This window comes from Hirundo rustica, chromosome 6 (genome assembly GCF_015227805.2).
Source record: "Hirundo rustica isolate bHirRus1 chromosome 6, bHirRus1.pri.v3, whole genome shotgun sequence".
Lineage (NCBI taxonomy): Eukaryota > Metazoa > Chordata > Aves > Passeriformes > Hirundinidae > Hirundo > Hirundo rustica.
The window spans coordinates 4377749-4397694 of record NC_053455.1 but is presented as its reverse complement, the minus strand read 5'-3'; the positions used below and the strand labels follow the sequence as shown (position 1 = coordinate 4397694).

General features: G+C 46.2%; 1 protein-coding gene across 7 annotated transcripts in view; it reads left to right on the top strand.

Moving 5' to 3' along the window:
- Positions 1–19946, top strand: part of SLC35F4 (solute carrier family 35 member F4) — a 110787-nt gene extending 90841 nt beyond the window's left edge. For 3 of the 7 annotated variants that reach the window (XM_040068674.2, XM_040068672.2, XM_040068673.2), the window contains 6 exons: positions 2939–3236; positions 10014–10233; positions 15678–15803; positions 16914–17106; positions 18411–18500; positions 19519–19946. In XM_040068674.2, the coding sequence (XP_039924608.1) occupies positions 2939–3236; positions 10014–10233; positions 15678–15803; positions 16914–17106; positions 18411–18500; positions 19519–19760 (1169 nt within the window). In that variant the 3' untranslated portion in view covers positions 19761–19946. Of the gene's footprint in view, positions 1–2938; positions 3237–9681; positions 9812–10013; positions 10234–14472; positions 15167–15677; positions 15804–16913; positions 17107–18410; positions 18501–19518 lie in introns of those variants that run through there. The other 4 variants (XM_040068677.2, XM_040068679.2, XM_040068678.2 and 1 more) reach the window with 4 other exon arrangements.

Sequence of the window (19946 nt, the reverse complement as noted above, 5' to 3'; positions counted from 1 at the left end):
TGGCACTGAGGTACATCCAAAATCAGAATCCATCATCTCCAAGAAAGGGCTCTAGGGCCACTTGGTTAGTGTCTGGACATCATACTCTTCTAAACACTTACTTTGCGTTTATTAATTTCTCTTTTGATCCTGATGTTCCCATCCTCATGAAGAGAAGCCTAACTAGGACTGACCCAATAGGTAAACAAACACAAAGAATTAAATTTTCTGGGGTCTACTTGCCAAATACCCGAAAGAGTTCCAATGAAAAGCTGTAGGTTTTGGTTTTCCTTATCTCACTCTTCTGAACACCGCAAGCAAAAGGCTCTTCTGTGACCGTCTTGTCAGTAAGAATTGCACTGTGGACCAAAGGACCATGCAGGGGTGTTTCTGCTCATTGCCTTCCACACAGTTTGCCATTGGCCAGTCCCATCTCCCTGTGTCACCTGCAGTGTGACCTGCATTCTCACCTGTCCTTTCAGTCTTGCTTCTGTGCTCTTCCCAGGATATGAATCTTGGTTTGTTCCAGTCCCATCTAAATGCAGACCCCAAGGATTTCTGCTACCTTACCAGTTGTAAAATGCTGTCTCCCAGCCACTTTGGCTGGTCAATTTGCTTTCTCCTCATTATCATTTGGTGTCTAAGCACAAGTGCTTGCTCCAGCCCCAGCTTCATGACTTGGAAATCCCTAAACATCTTTAATAGGAACCGTGTGCCTGCTCACCCTGTGGCTTCGAGTTCAAACCCTGTCATTATTTTAGAAGATATTTCTTATCTTGTCCTTATGATTCTTTGGCCAGGAATTAGGTGGGTACATCCCATGGATTTTGAAAGCAGCTGTCAAGCCACTCTGTCACCGGGATCAGTCACAATTTCCCTTAAGTTAATTGCAAATATCTAGTCTAGAGTTAAGTGCCTCCAGTGAGCTGAGATGTAGATAGATGTAGATATAAGAGGATGGAATAAACTCCCCTCTCACCATGCCTTTCCATTATCATTAAATATAAAGGGGCCCCAGACAACATATTTATCCTGAATACACAATTATTTGCTAACTACATCACACAGGATGAATCCCTCTGGTTAAACACTTACAGCAGCTCCCCACTGTGCATTTATTCGAGCTAAAACTTGCACAGATCTTTAAATCCAAGGTAGGTCTTGCAAAAAGTGTGTGTTTCTGTGCCTTTCCCTGACATTCAGACCTGGGACTGTAACATCCAAATCCAGTGCAGATGGTAGTGTCATGCATAGTGACACCAATTGCATCATTATTTTGTAATTGAAAAGTAGAAAACATGGCTAAAAGGGCTTTATTCTTCTATCATTGTGTGATTATTTTAAGTGGTAGCTGAAAAAGGACTAATTGCATGGTAGTTTTACTCAGCAGGAAGACCTGCAAGTTGATGCTACTATAATATATTCTTTTGAAGCCATTCTAACTTGCAAATAAACTGTAATTTACCTTTCAATAGATGTCAGTCACTATTAGTAACATAAAAATATCTACTTTCTCTCAGCAGCCAAGGCAAATGCTAAAAGGATGCTTGTCTTTTCAGACCCATGGCTGATTATCCTCTGCATGTTTTTAATAAACCTGTAATTTTATTTAAATTCTTGATTCACCACTAAACAATGGAGCCACTGAATACAGATTATTTTTAGGAACACATCACACAGTTACAACTACAAAAAAAGCTCCATGTCCTAGTTAGGAAAATTCTTGATTCCAAATGCACTCCCTGCTATGATAAATCTCTTTTTATGTGTAATGTTGGTTTACAGTAATAGCTTGGAACCCCAGTTTGACATTTCTTTATGGCTAATGTAGCAAAAGTAGTAACATAAAAGGAGACTGAACCTGAGTATGAAAGGATGCCTCTGTCATATAAAAGCTGAATATAGGACAACATATGCTCTCACTCAGTGCATCTATAACTTCTCTCAAAATCATATTGTTTCTTCTGTACATCACATCATGTAGCAATGTGGCTGATAATTGATGAGAGTAGTTAAGAATAGCTTCAGGCCGTGATTTTTAGAAGGTTTTCCCATTTCTCCTACCAAACTGGTGTGATGTGGTCAAACAAGGTAAATGGTTGGAGCTTAGTGCTGTGCCGTGAGCTCCTGGGATAGCAGTGTTAGTGCTCCTTGTTTTCAGCTGGGATCTAGGGAACCAAAACAGGGATCATGGGTTGCATCTCTGGGAGATCTGTCCGGAGAGCAAGTCACCAGTCAGTGAGGTTAAATTCTCCTCACTTGTGTTAAGAAATGTGCACTTAGGTCTGAAAACCCCTGTGCTAAAATGGGAAATGCCAACTCTCCGGTTGCTCCTTGTTTATGTGCAGAGGTTTATTTCCAGGCAGGCCAAGCTTCACTTTTGTCCAGTTTCCTTTGTTAACTTCAAAAAATATAAGTACACCAACCTGACTGCAAAAAACCTTTCTCTGCTTGGGTACATAAAACCAAACTGTTTCTTTCTTCCCCACCCCAACTTGCAAATAAAAGGAGCAATTCTGGAATTACAGTGGTGAGGAATAAGAACTTGTTCCTGTCTCCAGACCTACAGGCTCAGAGAGCTCTTCTGTTGCACACATGCACAGTAATTGCCTCTCTAATGTTGTTGGTTCCAAGGGATGTGTTTTTATTCTGGAGGTTTACTGGCAGAGGGAATGAAGGGCTGATAAAGCAAGGAGTGGCAACAGTTTATTTGCAATGCTGTTACCCCAGCCCTCAGTGTCATGTTTGTGTTTGGTTCTGCCTCCTTGAAGTGACCGAGATGGTATTATTAAAACACTTCTGTGCAGGATTTCAGTGTTTATGGAACATAGAGGAGTTATAGGGAGAAGATGATTTGTGACTTGGAGCAGAAGGGGAGGTTTTGCCAAGAATTATTTTGTATGCATTCATTACATGTACAACTCTTTATCTGTTCTTCCTTTATTTTTTTCTTTTTCAGGAGAAGAAGGAACACAAACGCACACAGAGAGCAGCAGCCAAGAAGCTGAAGGACAGACACGATGCCAGTCTTGCACATCCACATTTCTCAAGCTAATCTGGAGATTCCTGATCATTTTGTCAGTCTCTTCCTCCTGGGTTGGGACCACACAGTTTGTCAAAATCACTTTTGAGACCTTTGACTGTCCCTTTTTCATGACTTGGTTCTCAACAAACTGGAACATTATGATTTTTCCCATTTATTATTCCGGGCACCTTGCAACTGCGCAGGAAAAGCAATCTCCAATCAAAAAATTCAGGTAGGCTTTACTGTGGCAGTATCCCTTTAAAAAAATCTAATTCCTGAGGGCTGAGATCACTGCTGTGCTCAGTTCCACCAGTGGTGTCAGGAGGCAGAGTAAAGGTCACGCTGCAGAAAACCTCATTCATAAATAGCTCGCAGGAGGCTGACAGATGAGTGATGTCTGCTGCATAAATGGATACTTGATTGTTAAAGGGCTTTTTTAATGAGTTGAAAAGGCCAATAATCTGCTCATAATCTTGCTGTTAGGCTGTCTAATATCTCTATATTTTGTGTTCTTGCCTGGATCAGGCCATTGATTAACCTGTCCTGGTCCTTTTATGATCGAATAGCAGCGTTGGGTACAACCAAACCAAGTCCTTGCTGAGAGGAAAGATACTCAGAGCTGAGGAGGTGGTTTCCACGTGGAAGACCATGGCTTGCTGTCTGTGCTTTGCAAGTACAGCAGGATGCAAACTGCCCTTTCCTCCTGCTGGAATTTTTTATAAATCCCTTTTCAGCAGCCCCTGAGAAATCAGAGAAATACAAGGTCAAGGGGAAGCCCAAAAAAATCATCCAGTCCAACCACCGGTGCTGCAGCTTAGCTTCACCTTAGCCAGTTCTGAAGAAAAGCACATCTAATCTGTCTCCAGGGCTTGGAAGTACCTCACATTCTGTGACAACTGATTTCACAGTTCCTCCTCCACCTTTATTATTCCTCTGATCTGACAGTGACCTGGGAGCTGCTTTAAAGGACAGGACAAAACTCAGCTCGCCAGGAGATACCCCACCTTGCCCAGGGAGAGAGGAGATTCACAGGGTCCTTTTGAGCCGGGGCACAATTCTGTTGTTCCAGTGCAGGCTTGTTTGGAAAACAACGTGCCTGACTCCAGCAGAATTGTCTGTTCCACCAGGAATTACCCAGGGAATCCCATTTGTGATTGTCAGGCTGGGATGCAGCAGGGCCAAACTCTTCCCTCAGCTGCTTTTTGCCAGGATCTGGGATGTAATTTGGCCCTAAATTATCATTGCTGTCAAATCAGCGTGACTGAAATTGAGCAGTTGCACTTAATTAAGTGCTTCTCTGCAAACCCTGGTGCTTTGTTAATGACGCTTCATTCAGATTTCTGCTGGAGTGTTTGTGAGAACGTTCACAGTGTCAGCTTGGCTTCTGCTCGTGGGGCGAAGTAATAACAATTGCACAGCAGATCAGGAAGCAGGTGAGAAGAAATATCCCTGCAGATAAATCCCCTGCGGTTGGTTCATTGATTATATCTCTGTCAGAGCAAAATTTTGGGGCAATGCATAAAAAAGATGCCTGTGCTTAAATAGTTGATATATTTCCCCAGCTGTTAAGAATTCAGCTTTTGAAGTTGAGGACACTGTCTCAAATGCCACAGGAATTTCTGCAGTGGGGCAGTGAATGTGTAGACCCAATGTTAGAGCTGATGGGAATCTTCCCAGAGTATTTCTTATTCCAGATATGTCAGGAACTCACATCCCAAGGAGGAAGTAACTGCTGGTAAATAATGATTTCATCAGGGGGAGCAGATATTTGGTCTGTGCTACAACTTGACTATCCAAACTCTTACAGTTTGGATATGGGATGGGCATCTCCTCAGGATGTGCTCTCAATTTTTTGGTGACTTGAGGGATTGAAAATTTGTAGTTTCAGCTTGTAGACAGGTTTCATTTGGGCAGGATCTTGGAGGTCATTTCACCCAGCCTCCTTCCCAGAGCAGGGATGTTTTCAAACCTGCGCTGATTGTTTGTGTAATTTCTTGATGTGCATTCTTAATATTGTTCCTGTTACAAGGCTTTTTATTGCATTTTGTAAGACTTCTTGCTGCTTCATTTGCCTGTTTTATTCTTGTGCGGTAGCTAATTCTTGTCAGTAAACCCATTGGCAGCAGTTCCAGGCTTTCCTCAGAGACCAGAGGTGATTTATCTTTATGTTTCTGGAGGATGTAGTTACTCTCCAGGAGCTTTAAAGACATCAGACATTTTGTCCAGCAGAAATTCCCAGTGGATCTGAACAAACAATGTCTGTCACATCTTGGCAGAGATCAGTGATCCTGGGAGTGACTTGCAGAGTGCTGCCCCAGGCTGGCAAAGCTGCAGAGAGCCACTGCTCCGTTAATGAATCCCACTTGGAAGGACAGGAGTCTCAATCCCCAACTTCAGATTGGCTTTCTGGAAAGTTTAGGCTGCTCAGTAGCTAAAGGAGCTGCTAGAGAGACGGATTCTCGACAAGGACATGGAAGGGGAATGGCTTCAGACTGAGATAGGGCAGGTTTAGATTAAATATTGAAAATAAATTCCTGACTGTGAGGGGGTTGAGGCCCTGGCACAGGTTGCCCAGAGAAGCTGTTGTTGCCCCTGCATCCCTGCAAGTGTCCAAGGCCAGGCTGGACAAGGCTTGGAGCAACTTGGGATAGTGGAAGATGTCCCTACCCATGGCAGGGGGTTGAAATTGGATGGGCTTTAAGGTCTCTTCCAACTCAAACCACTCTAGCATTCTATTGTTATCATATTTGAAATTATAAATTTTGTGTTTCTTACCTTTCACACTTCACCTTAGAGATCCAATCTTGTGGTCTGAGAAAATAACTCATAGTTGTGGACTCACTGCTGCATTTAGGTGAAGTGTCTCAGTTGTCTTGAGGCAGAAGACAGCCCTCGGTATCCCCTCAGTATTGTAAATAAAAGCTGTGTCCCTCATAAAGAGCTTGAAACTCCTTCCATTAGTACTGGATGACATGAGCTGAACTCCAGGAAGCTCAGAAATAGGAAATCTAACCCTGCCGAGCGTTTACCACAGCAGAAGACACTGCACAGACTTGACTTAGTAGCCTGATGCAGTTGTGGAGTGGAATAGGCAGGTGAAATTTCCAATGTCAGTACATTTTGCCTCCCCATCTGGAGCCTTGGCTTCTCAAGGACAAACACTGTGGCACTGAGCAGCTTCCTGCCAGGTGTAAGAGCTGAGATTGGTGCTGCAGGCTCTTCCCAGCCTTGGGGCACTGGCCAGGGAAAGCATTGGTAGGTGCAGGTTTAATGAAACAAAACACACTGGGAAGAGTTGGATTTCTTAGATCACGAGAAGTGAGCATCGCTTGAAGCGCAGGCTGAGCCATAAGTAGCTGGTATTTGTGTATGAAACCTGTCACTGCAGGTTTCTCACCCACAAACCTCTCCCTGCAGCAGCAGCAGCTGAGTCCAGCTCCCTCAGCCCCCTGTGGAATGGCACTGCAAATCCAGCCCTGCTCTGCAGAGGGCTTTTCATGGGAAGCATGAGGAACACCATCAGCACAAAGCTGGGCTCCCCATGGACCATTCCTGCTGGACACAGCATTCCTTGGTGCTGCCCCCCGAGCCAGGCACTGCTCACGTGAGAGCTTCATGCAGAATTCCCTTTCCTTTTGCTGCAGCTCTCCACCAGACAAGGAGAGCTGGTCAGGCCCTTTCTGCCAGTTTGGATTCAGCCAGTGCTGGGAACACAACTCAGCAGGAGGAGCTGGGAGGTATTTTATTGCTGCAGCTGCCATCATTTAGGCAGAAGCCCTGAATCTCTGCCCACAGGAGGTGCTGCTGTGTTATTTGCTGCCCGAATGTCACTGTGGCCTTGCCAAGTTCTAATCCAGGTGATGTCACTGCATTCTCTCTGTTCCTGTACCCCAGGTCTCTGCCTGTTTGCTGTGAGCTGCTTAAAACCAGCTGCTGGATTTCACTCCGGAGACAGCTGTGTGTCAGGAGGGAACAAACCCATTCCTGTGCAGGGCCTGGCATCAGAATAACTGAGAGGGCACACGAGCTATTTAGTGGGTGTCAAAGGCAAAGCTGCACAGCTGCCTGAGGTGCTGTAATTCCTGAGAGCCTGGCACGCTGCCCAGAGCTGATGGTTGAGGGCTACCTGCAAGTAAAAAGAGGTATTTGTGTTAGAGGGCAGGTTTTAAATAGACCTCTTGTGCATTTGGAAACAGTTTGTGTCATGGTGGTTTCAGGGTCAGCTGCCCTTAGATGTGTCTGTGCCTCTAAGTCAGCAGCCTGCAGCTTTATTTGTGTGGGGAGGGTTCCAGGGAGCCCTCTCTCCTGAGCCCGAGGTTTTAATCACTGTCATGTCTGATGACTCCTGGAAGTTTAATTTTAGTTGCATGTCAAAGAGGCTGAGTTAACCACTGAGCCACCAGCCCTCACTAAGCCTCAGGCAATCTGACTGGGAAAATAAAGTACTCTCCCTATTTCCTCATTGACTGAGCATTATTCATGGAGCTCTCCTAAGCACAGGGCTGAATTCATCAAGTCTCTGCCTCACTCAGCACGACCCTGTCAGAGACTTTGCTGTTTTTTCTTCACTGAGAGTTGAGGAGCCACCAGCCCCTGTTTTGTCTGGCCACTGCTGTGTGTGGTGGAGACCCTCCCACCTGCTCAAGCAGCACATTGCCTGGGGCCTGTGAAGCATTTCCAGATTCTTTTCCTGGCTGTGCATCTCTGCTCATCCCTCCCACTGCTCCTGGGAACTCAGAGATAAGTGACATTGCTGGGGCAGCCACAACTGCCTCTCCCAACTCACAGACCCAGAATAATGTAATAACCACTGAGCCTTCCTCCTCTGAGGATTCACCCTGTCAGGGCACTTGGATCCATCCTCCTGACTGTGCTCTGGGTTTGTCTGTGTGCAGACATCCCGGAGATCTGCAGGACAACAAAACCTGTCCCGTTCCGGCATCTGAGTCCAGCTGTGCCCTGCATTTCTGGAGGCAGCCCAGGCACCTTTCTGCCTGGTTTTAACACAGCACAGGCTCCTTTCCTCTAAGATCCCAACAGCTCCTGAGGCTGGCTGAATTTACAGAGATCCAGTCGTGCCCCAGCAGTGATGGCAGAATTCCCAGCACACCGGTGTGGAGTTCACAGTGCAGGTCTGTTCCTGCCAGGACATGGAGCGCCCTGGCTGTGGTGTCATGGAATGGTGACACAGCCACACTGCACCCACCTGTCTTGAGGTGAGACGGAGTTTGAGCCCAGAATCACCCTCTGCACCCACCTGACTCTCAAGGGGAGGCATTCTTTTATATCTGCATGTCAAGGAGCACTGAAGTGCTGCCAGTGAGTCCCTTCTCACCTCTAACTCCTGTTGAAATCAGAGTTACAAAAGCCTGCAATCAAAGTTTGGCATTAATTTATTCACTTCACCAAGTGTTTGCTTTGCATCTCAGCTAAATAACGCACACCAGTGGCCATTCTTTTTTATATTTTAAGCCTTTTTATCCTGATCTTTGGTGAACAGGACTCCTTAGAGCATTGAGGTCAACTAGAGTGAAGGAGATAATTAGCAGCCCGAGTGTTAACTTGTTACACAGTGTTTGGGAATGGAATTATTATTACCAGAAATGGCTGGTTTGTACAGATTGTCTTAGTGGCCTCAGGAAACGAGTGGTTATTAAGCAGAACCATAAAACCAGTCAGGTTAAGATGTAGTTGATCTCAGTTACTAGATAGATGTTGTTTTTCTACTTTCCTCAAAATGAGAGTGATGGTTTCGAATCTTAAGAGTAAAAAAAAACCTGCAATGTCTTTAACAGCAGAATTCCCAGGAATTGGTAAAAAATGGTTAAGGGGCCTTGTACACAATTTCGTCTTCCAAATCAGGATAATTATCAGACCACCCCCACCACCCCCAAATAACAAACATTTTTGACATCACATTGCAGTGTGATCTTTGAAGTTGCTAATTAGTTCCACATAATGAGTGTTTCAGCAATCTTCCAAACACAGCCATGGTTGGCTGTGAGCACTGTGGAGCCCCAGAGCCTCAGGGCATTTGGATTATTCCCTCCATGTCCCTTTCCTTAGGAAAAGTATGGATGTGCTGCAGGTTGGGTGTGCTTTGGTTCACTCCCCTGCTTTTTGGGGTCACCTGTGGGACCTCCCCTTTTTTAAGCAGTGTCAGGGTGCCTGCCATGCCGAGGAGTGAAGCACACAGGGAACATCTTCATGAATACCTTCAACCAAGAGTGCAGACAGTGGAATTACTAAAAAACATCCTTCCCAGTCTGGGAAAGGCAGAGATTCCTGAAATCCTCAGAAGCGAACAGCTCACTTGAGTTGTGTGTGACGCAGTGTTTGGGAAGCTGGGGGGGTTTGTTTGCCATTTGATCCTCGAGGAAACGTCTCCTAGAAAACACAGGTTTTCACTGTACCATAAAATGAAACTGTTAAATACCTTTTCCTCCCTTTCCCTTCCTTCTCTCACACTCCTGTTTGCCCGGCTCACTCCCGCTGCCTGGTGGCTCTCATCCCCACCACGCTGATGTGTCTGGCAATCTTTGTGAGCATCTTTAGGCATATCTTAAAGCTTCCTTGGCCACACATAAAAATATATTATATTTCAGTAAGAATGAAAAGGAGGCTTGGAGCAATGCAAAAAAAAAAAAAAAGAAAATTGGCAAGATGCAGAGAAAAAATGGTGATTCTAATTCCCTGTGCTCATGGCCTTGAAGGCAGAGTCTGGGAGCTGTCGGAACATTACAGATAACCTTCATTCCTGTGTGTGGGTCCCTGGGATTATTGTTGCACAGAGTGTGATTATTTCAGGTAAGTTACGTCTTTTCTTCTTGCGAAATTGCTGTTATAAGAAGATTGTGGGTTGTTTTCCCTGTGTGAATTAAAAAATGGATTCTCTTGGGCGTGTGGAGTAGTTAGGAAAAGCACACTAAAAGCCTAATGAATGTTTGTTGTGCTGGAGTGAATGCTAAGGAAAACCCTGGCTGAGACTGAAACTCTTTTCTTTCCGTAGGGAATGCAGTCGGATTTTTGGTGAAGACGGTCTGACGCTGAAACTCTTTCTTAAAAGGACTGCTCCCTTTTCTATTCTGTGGACTTTGACTAACTACCTGTATTTACTGGCTTTAAAGAAGCTCACAGCCACAGACGTCTCTGCCCTGTTCTGTTGTAACAAAGCTTTTGTCTTCTTGCTTTCTTGGATTGTGCTCAAAGACAGGTTCATGGGAGCAAGGGTAATGAACGTGCCTCCTTTTCCACTCTCTCATGTTTTCATAATTGCACTCAAAGCCATCAGCCATGGTGCTGCCACAGCGCTGCTGCACTGGGGCGTGGACACACCATGGAAACCTTTCTCATTTAGTTTTATGACGCAGCCTGCCTCAGGATCAGTTAGAGACCTCAGAACTTCAGTGTGGGAATTTCAAGGAGCTATTACAGCCAAGTGTAACTTGATGAATTACAATAGGAGAACTTGCAGTTTCATGTAAACCTATTCTGTCTTGGCTTCTTGTGCTGCAGTTCAGTTAATTTTATTTTAAACTTAGTGATGAATGCTTAGGTTCTAACCAAAGCAGATTTATTCCTTGTTTGGATAGACAGATGTTTTCGGATGTGTGATGTATTTTTCTTGCGCTGCCATATCACTTCTCACACACACATTTACATGTGCATGTGCCAAAATTGCTTTAAAATTAACACAGCTCTCTCATTTTGCACTGAAGTATTACAGGACTCACTGGCTATAAAATGGACCCTGCAAAAATTTGAAATAGAACTCGAACAAACCGATGTGCCCCTGGATATGGGGAAAGCAAATTTTAATGCAATTTTCCATACACACATCTCCCAACATGCAGTAATTTAAATTTAAACATGCAATTTAAATTGTTGGCTTCACGCCTTGGATGAGGAGCAGTGAGGATTTCTGCTAATTCATTGATGCAGATTCCCCTCTGAAATGGCTCAAGGTCATGTTGGGCACAATCCTGACTGACTTATTGAAAACCTTGAACTTCATTAGGTTCTGGTTGGGGCCAGGTGTGGTGGCTGTGACCAGGAGGGACCAGCAGCAGCTGGACTTAAGTTCCATGGAAAGTGTGATGGATCAGGACACTCATCCAAGTCAGTTTGTTTTTTGAAAATGGGCACAGCAGCTTTTTTAATAATAATAATAATAATAATAATAATAACAACAATAATAACAATTTTGCTATTATATTCTATTATTAATAATAATGTTAATAATATAGTTAATATTTCAGGTGGAAAACCCTGAGTTCTCTCCAGAAATAACAGGAGCAGTAACTACCCCCCTCTGGCCCTTGATCATCTGAAGAAATTGAACATTTTGTACCCTTTAAGCTAATTTTCATCTCAAAGCAACATCTATCTGGAAGAGCAAGCATAGCTCTTGTGTTCTCCTAGCCTGCTCTGTTAAAGAAACCTAGAAATAAAAGCTATTTACAGTTATTATTTATTTTTCACTGACTAAAAAAGAGGTTGCTATAAATATGCATTAGTAGGAATGCTGTAAACACCATGAGGCTCACACAGGAGAAAGCTGGAGAGAAAAGTGAGCAGCAAACCCTGCATATAACCTGGATTTCGCTGCTCACTGGCAGAGCCTGGCTGCCCATTGCTGGAGAGGTAATTCACAGCGTTTTCCAGCTGCTCTCCTGACAAGAATAACACTTAATGATGTTAATAACCACGCAGGAGAGTGTTTGAGAGCTAAAATACGACAGAGCAGCACAGACCCAGCTTTTTGTGCTCTCAAAGCCTCAGCTGCCCTCTCCCACAGCCCCTCGGAGAGCAGCAGGAATTGGGTTATTTGGGCAGCGAGGACATGAAAAGAAATAAAGGTTTAATCCTATACCCTGAGCCATGCTTTTGTGGAAAAACTCTGCAGCCAGGAACTCAGACAGCTTTTCCAAGGAGCTCAGTTCCCAGCAGCTCTTCCAGAGCTCCGGGGCCATCGGGCACATCCGAGTTACATCAAGGTGGGGACACTCCAGTGCCTGGGACAGCAGTGTCTCTGCAGCACATTCCCAGCTCCCTGTCTGCCCAGTGTGACTGCAGCAGTCCCCAAACTGCCCATGGATGCCCATGGGCATGTGGGAGCTGCGTGACATCCCTCTGATGCGCTGGCACCCTTCCTGCACACCTGAAAGCAGCTGCCAGCCAGGCTGCAGGGCTGCATTTTTACACAGCACGTCTAAAGGCAAGCCTGGCTGGCTGGCCGCCCTGTGGAATGGCACAATCCCACCCCTGGGAGCACTGAATGACTGCAGAAGGGCTGCACACAAAGTTTCAGCTGCTGTGGCTGTGTTTGAGGCACCCAGAGTGTGTGCTCTGCAGGGAGAGCCACGTGGCATCGGTGGTGAGGCTGCAGCACCCACCTGAGAGAGAAAAACACCAGAGGAGGTTTATAGGAGGTTGGATATTAGGAAAGATTTCTTTGCAGAAAGGGTGGTAGGGTACTGGAACAGGCTGCCCAGGGAAATGGTGGAGTCACCATTCCTGGAAGTGTTCAGAAAACTGTTAGATGTGGTGCTTGGGGACACAGTTTAGTGGTGGAGGGTGAAGGGTTGGACTCACTGAGTTCTTCTCCAACCCTAACAGTTCTCTGGTTCTATTTACCTGTAAAAGTAGTGCAGGTGGAGCTCAGGCACCTTGAAGTACCTCCTGCCCTGGGCAAGGACACACAGAATCACCCCTGCCTGCACCCCAACCTTTGCTTGGGCACTTCTGAACATCTCTCTCACATTAATAACATCTCTGTGTTACACTTTGGGAAGTCCAGACAGGTTTGGCTCAAAGGAAACACAGATATTTAAAAGATTTTACATATTTGAGTAGTTCTGCTGCCTTGTGCTCCTTAGATTTAGACATGCTGCTTTAATGTGTGCATATTTAAGCCCTTGGTTGGGCTTCATGTGTGTAGTTTAATCAATGTTTTTTAGGTAGGTACAGAGTAGTTTGGGGACATTTTTCTCCCCTGAAAATGTTGACTTTAGCCTGGAGAGAGTTTCTTCTCAGTCCTTGAAGGTGTTCAGTGCCAGGCTGGAAGAAGCTTGGAGCACCCTGGGATAGTGGAAGGTGTCCCTGCCCATGGCAGGGGGGTGGAACTGGATGGGCTTGAAGTTCCCTTCCAACCCAAACCATTCTTTACATCTCATTTTTCTGCCGTGCTCCATATAGGAAAAAAAAAATGTTTCTGATAAACTGTAGGTTGGCCTTGCTCTCTTTCAGAGAACAAAGAAAAAAGAAAAAAAAAGAGAAGCTAATTTCATTCAATACCTAGGAGGCTCCAAAGTTACTACGCTCTTCCACTAATTAAAAGCCTCATTTAATGAGCTGACAGCCACGTTTGCTTCCCTGTGACCTTGCAGAGCAGCCTGCAGATGTGAGCTCAGGTTTCTAAAGCCAACATCTGAGGCAGGCACAGGTCAGCTGTGCTGGTGCCCTGGTCTGTAGCATGCAGGAGGAGCTTTGAGCATGAAATTTAAACATGTTTTTGCTGTTTTCAGTCTCAGGTCTTATTTACATCTCAGGAGGTGTTGATGCTCCACACGTGTCCATCATTTTAGTTGTTTCAGGGGGGGAAGAAAGTGCTTGGCCTTGTAAATATTTGATTAAATTAGGAATCTGCCTCTCTAAATTTGGTTTAGACAGACTAGGAGTGAGTTTTTCACGACAAGAAGAAAGAGGATGATGGATGTACTCATTTTCACTGACACAGGGAAAGACTGAGCAGTGAGGGCACCAAGAGTTAAATCTCCATCCTTGCCCTTGGAAGGAGGGCATTACTACACTGGGCTCTTCTGTTTTGCCTTCTGAGACAGACACATTGCTGGAAATATTCCAGCAGACAGCTGAAATCCTGAATTTCTGTACAGGGCAGGATGTGAAGTGCACCCTGAGGTGAACCCAGTGTGGCAGGGCAGGGGAGGTTCTGGGCACTCAGAGGAGAGGCCGTGGATATCTGAGGGGTCCTGGCTGTCAATTGGCATTGCTTCCAGGCTGGGACTTCTGCGGTGTCTCCCAGTATCGCCCAGCTGCTGGAATGTGTTATCCTGGGAAGGAAAAAGGGGGAAACCTCCTGTCCCTCTCTTGCTAAAACCCTCCCAGATCTTATCACACCACTGAGAGACTGCGGTTCCACAGGGGACTCCAGCGCACGGCTTTGGATCCTGGGTTTCAGCTGCCGTTTCCTGGTGAATTTGGAGGTGTCAGTGATACCTTCAGCCCTTGTACCTTGGAGTTGGGGTGTTTTACGTGTGAGTGAGGCGGGATGATGACTTGCAGTGGGATTTGTGGCTCTGGCACAGCCACTGCCTTGTGAGGGGACACCTGTGGGCCTCAAGGACTGGTGAAATAGGGCAAGGACTGAAAGCTGCACCCAGGAGATGAGTTTTCCTGGGAAGATGTTGGCCTGGATGCCCATGGGATTTAGGAGCACTGACATTTTTACCTGGAGTCTCACAGATTGGCCCTGCCCTGGGAGGTGATTCTGGATTCCCCATTGTCCCCTGTGTGGGAGGGAACACCTTCACCCGAGTCAGTCATGTGTCCCTGTCCTGTGTGTCCCACGTTTTGCTCTACTGACTGGCTCTGCTGAAATTATTTTTGTGGGATTTTTTGTGCTCATTGCCTCAGTCTGGCTCATATCTGCTTGGGATGAGTGTCAGTGGTTTTCTGGGACTCCTGGTAAAACTGTGATTTCTGAAAGGCTGTCTTACAGGAGGGCACATGTTTGGGTCAAGATGAAGTCTTTGAAGTCTGTGGGCTGAAGCCTATGTTAATCCAGAACTAAATATTTCTTAAATGAAGTTCAGCGATGTTTTCAAGAGGCAAAGTGCCCATGTCATGTTGGTGTTGGCTCAGGAATTGTGCACTGGCTTGGGAAACGCTTCATGGAAGTCGGGTATTCAGTGTCTTTGAAACTCCCACTCCACATTTACCTGCTGAGGACAATTAGGTGGAGAGAGGGAGTTTTTTAAAGGATAAAACACTTTGGGGTCCCTACCATTTCCTTAAGGTTCTTGGAGTCAAGACCCAGGATTTCAGATATGGTGTAGTTATTGATTCCTGTTCTTTATCTTTGTAGCTCCTTAGATGCTCTCTCTGGGATTTTCAAATGAGGCCAAAAACCTAAGCACAAAGGTAAAGGCTTCATGAAGGAATTTGGTCATGTCTGTCCAAAAAAAGGTGTTAGGGCACAGCCAAAACAGCTGGAAGAGCTGCCTGTGGTACCCTGGTATTCCAAAATACAGGGCTTATTCCCCTGGACTAAATTTCCAGGATGTTTGGCCATCTAATGTTTGCATTTCAAGTCAAATTGGTGGCATTGCTAAATATTTCTCTTGCTGTACAGTAGAGCGTGGTGCCTTAAAATTCCTTGATCTTGCAGTCGCCTCTCCAAAGTGGACGTTTAGCTGACAAAATATGTAATGGTGGATGTTCTGTCACTGGGCCCCAGCAGAATTTGCAGTGCTGTAGATCCACATCCCTGCCAGTGCACACACTTCCATTATTCTTTACATCTCTCCCACGATCTTTCCTATTTAAGGGAAAACAAGAAAGCTCTGGGTCAGAGCAAGTGGGTAATGACGCTCGTGAGAGGCCCCTCCCAGCGATGATCTCAGCTTTACACTGCTTTGCTTTGTCTGTGCAGATAGTGGCAGCAATAATGGCAATCACAGGAATTGTAATGATGGCATATGCAGATGGTTTCCAGGGTGATTCAATTATCGGGGTGGCCTACGCCGTGGGATCAGCCTCCACATCTGCACTGTATAAGGTAGGTCACAACTGCTTGTTGGCACTCCTAAATTCATCAGCACTGGCTGTCGAAGAGACACAAATACAAAGAGAGTCGCTGTAAAATAAATGTTTTCTTCTGCTCATCACTCCTGCGTCACTCGTATTGTGACAATGTCAGGAAGTCTACCGTGAGGGTAATTAGCTGTCATCTGCCAATTACCCAGATCGGCCTTTCTTGATGAGCCTTTAACGAAACCTCCACTGCCACGCCACGAGGAGTCTAAGATCATTTTTTTAATCACGACAACAGAGCTTATCGGCACTTTTCAAAGGGGCTTTCCATGTGCAGCAGGGAGGAGAGCCAAGGTGGCCAGCTCATCCCAGGTCTGTGCTGCAGTTCCCTGGCACCTGCTGGGCTCAGAGCCCTGGTGGGAGCCTGGCATGGGCAATTCAGTAGAGACACTTCTGCTTGGAGGAAATGGCTGCCATGGAAGGTGAGGGATGGGAAAGGCAGGGATTCCGTGTCTCAGGAGCAGGTTGGGCTGAACGTGGCTGGGTTTGTTTTCAGCTGCGTGTGTGAAGTTTGGAGCGAGTTGTGGCGGGGTCAGAAGCTGCCCTTGCAGCTTTACACTTTGCTCGTCTCACTCATAAATGTGTTGTGGCCCTTCACAAGTCACTCGGACTTCATGAATTTAGGCTCACAGAAGACAAGTTCTCACAGAGTGAGCCCTTCCAGGCTGGTTTTCCTCTCACAGCAGGGCCATGCTGTGGAAGTCACTGGAGTCTCCTCCCAAATCCCAGCGTTGCCACACTCAGCCCAAATCCTCTACATTCATTACAGGAATGGTGTGTTCTTGGGTTCTTGGTGTGTTTTGGGTTTTTCCTGGGTTCTTCTACACTTGCTCCACATGGCATTTTGTGGAAAGCTTTGTTAAACAGACTCAGCCATCCCCATGGTAAAGACATGGTGCTAAAACACAGGAAATGGCAGAAATCCCACCAAAGATCCCCTTGCAAGACTCCTGTGTAGGAAAAAGGCTGGGCTGTGGCATGTTGTCCTTTGCTCTGCTCTCCCCAAGGGAATGGAGTGCTTCCATTACAGGCATGGAGTCTAAACCCCTCCTCTCTCCTCTCCTCTCCTCTCCAGGTTTTGTTCAAAATGTTTCTTGGGAGTGCAAACTTCGGGGAAGCGGCTCATTTCGTGTCCACCCTGGGCTTCTTCAACTTCATCTTCATCTCTATCACCCCCATCATCCTCTACTTCACCAAAGTGGAGTACTGGTACCCCTTCTCTGCTGTGCCGTGGGGTTACCTGTGTGGAGTGGCTGGCCTCTGGTTAGGTAAGTGTGAAATAATTTGTTTATTTTTCCAGGTCTTTAGCCCTCCAACTCTGTATAAAATTAGCCTCGGGCACAAACAATTTCCCCCTGTCTCCTTAAGCAGCAGAGCTCTCTCACGGATTAATTCTGGTCCTGGTGCTCCTTAGAAATGATTCATATTTTTCATTACACTTCATGAAGCATTACTATTAATTGATATACAATTAATAATTGATATGTAAGCATCATTATAATTAACATTAATTAATAATTAACGGTAATAGCGGGGAGTAAACATGAAGCAGCTCTACTAATTGCCCGTTTTTTCATCCCTGCTGTAGTTCCACACCAATGCCCCTGTATCTGGCACAGCTTGACTGCTGTCAATCCCATTTCAAAGGGCTGCATGTTCCCGGTCAGAGCTCCTGGGGGATGTTTGTGTGCTGACAGGGCAGCCCTGGGGCTGGGGAACATTTCTGGTGGTGCTGCAGGCTCTGGGCAGAGCTCACATAAGGCTCCCTCTTTCTGAGCCAGAATTGCCAGAAAAATATCTGTTGGATTCTGCCCAGAGGCATTTTAATTTCCACGTGTAGCAACATCCTTTCCTTTGGTAAAGTCTCTTTTATTCCATAATTGAAGAGGTTTTTGTCTCACTACATGTTTATTAAATGAAAGCAGAGAGAATGTCATTGCCCATCCCGTCCTGAGATGTGGCCAGGCTGGCAGCTGAGCTGCTGTGAGCACCTTGAGCTGCTCTAACCACAACTGCAGCTGCCCTGTGAGCTCCTAGGGGACCAAAATTAGGGGTAATTTGTCACCCAAGTGTATAAACCCAACCTTGTGCAGGGGACTCGGCAGCAGGACTGGGTGCTGGGTGATCAAAAACTTAAGTTCGCTTTAAATCTTTCAAGGAAAGGTTAAAGAAACTTAAGCAAACCTCAAGGGTTTTTTAAATATTTCAAGGAAATTGGAGCTCTCTGGGAATGCTGTCATGTAACAAAAAAAACCCAAAACCAACAAAATATGAGATTCTTTTGTACCTGATGGAAGCCTGTGCAAAGCCATGAATGTGATAACCTCAGTATTATAGTTTGTGAAAGGCCACCCAGCCCCTCCCCTTTCCCCTGTGAAAAATTTCCCCTAATTTCACGCTCATATCGATAAAAACCAAAAATCAATCACTTTGTGACAACTCCCTCATTGTGGATACTTAATATCACATGTTAATATCACGTTTTGTACCTGGAGGGTCAAGGTGGGGGAGAAATGTCTCACTCTGGTGTTCTCCCCCATTTTCATGTATTATTTTCTCTGTTTTTCCCCAGCTTTCAATATCCTGGTTAACGTTGGCGTGGTGCTGACCTACCCCATCCTGATCTCCATCGGCACCGTGCTCAGTGTCCCTGGAAATGCAGGTACCAGTGCCACAGCTGCTGCTGGCAAAATGAGCCCATGGGAGCTCAGAAAGCAGTTTTATTGCTTAAATAATTTGTTGGGTGGAAATTTACTCCAGAGTCCTGTCTTGAACAGCCTCTGTCTCTGCACCTCAGTCTCATCACTCTTGGGGGTTTGAGCACCAGAAAATGCCTGGTTTCAGGGGATTGCAGCTGTGAAGCAATGCCTGAGGGCTCAGGTGTGCTGTGGGTGCTGCTGGTGGAGCTGGGAGGCTGGGCCTGGAGGCACCTGGAGCTCTCTGGCCCACGTGCTGCTCTCTCCCCATCCCTGGTTCCTACAGCCTGAGGGAACACTGCTGGTGCAGCCTCTTGTGGATAAAGAGTTACCATAAAGCGCCTTGCATCTCAGGAGTCACAGAATCACAGGTTCAGTAAGGTTGGAAGAGACTTCCAAGGTGATCGACTCCAACCTTCAACCAAATATCCCCATGCTCACTGAACCATGAAGTGAAGTGCCATGTCCACTCATTTTTTGGACACTTTGAGGGATGGTGACTCCACCCTGGGCAGCTTGTGCCTGTGTCTTACCAGTCTTTCAGCGAAGAATTTTTTTCTAATATCCAATCTGTCCCAGCTTGAGGTCTTTTCCCTTTGTCCTGTCCCTTGTTCCCTGGGAGCAGAGCCTGAGCCCCACCTGGCTGCACCCTCTTCTTGCAGAGAGCAAGAAAGTCTCCCCTAAAATTGCATTTCTCCAGGCTCAGCCACTCCAGCTCCCTCACAGACCCTTCACCGTGGACATCTTGAGGTTTAATCCAAGACTGAGCCCCAGATCCTGCACAGGGCAGTGAGGGACAGAGGAGCCGTGGCACCTCCAGTACTGCATTGTCAGATCCAAGCTCAGGGAGATTTGAGAGCCCCACGGCCAGTGCCACGCCCAGAGCGCAGCACAGAGGGTCACAGGGTTGTGCCAGGCTGCTCTCGGTGCCTCCATCCATCCCTGCCGCTGTTGTGATGCCGTTGTTGTTCCCTCTCCTCCCAGCCGTGGACCTGTTGAAGCACAAGATGATCTTCAGCGTGGTGCGCCTGGGGGCCACCATCATCATCTGCGTCGGCTTCCTGCTCATGCTGCTGCCCGAGGAGTGGGACGAGATCACCCTGAGGTTCATCAACAGCCTGAAGGAGAAGAAGAGCGAGGATCACTCCGAGGACATCACGGAATCCAGCGTCCACACGAGGAGCAGGAGCAGAGCCAACGGGACAGTGTCCATCCCGCTGGCGTAGGGCTGGAGGACTCTCCCTGCACGCAGATGTATATTCTGTGAATATAGCTTAACTTTCCTCACCACCTGTATGCTTCAAAAAACGTCATCTAACCTGAGCAGGGGATGAACTGCAAGATAAGAGAAATACATCTATAATAAATGTTTACATTTATACACTTAACAAGGAACGGGTGTAAATAACTAC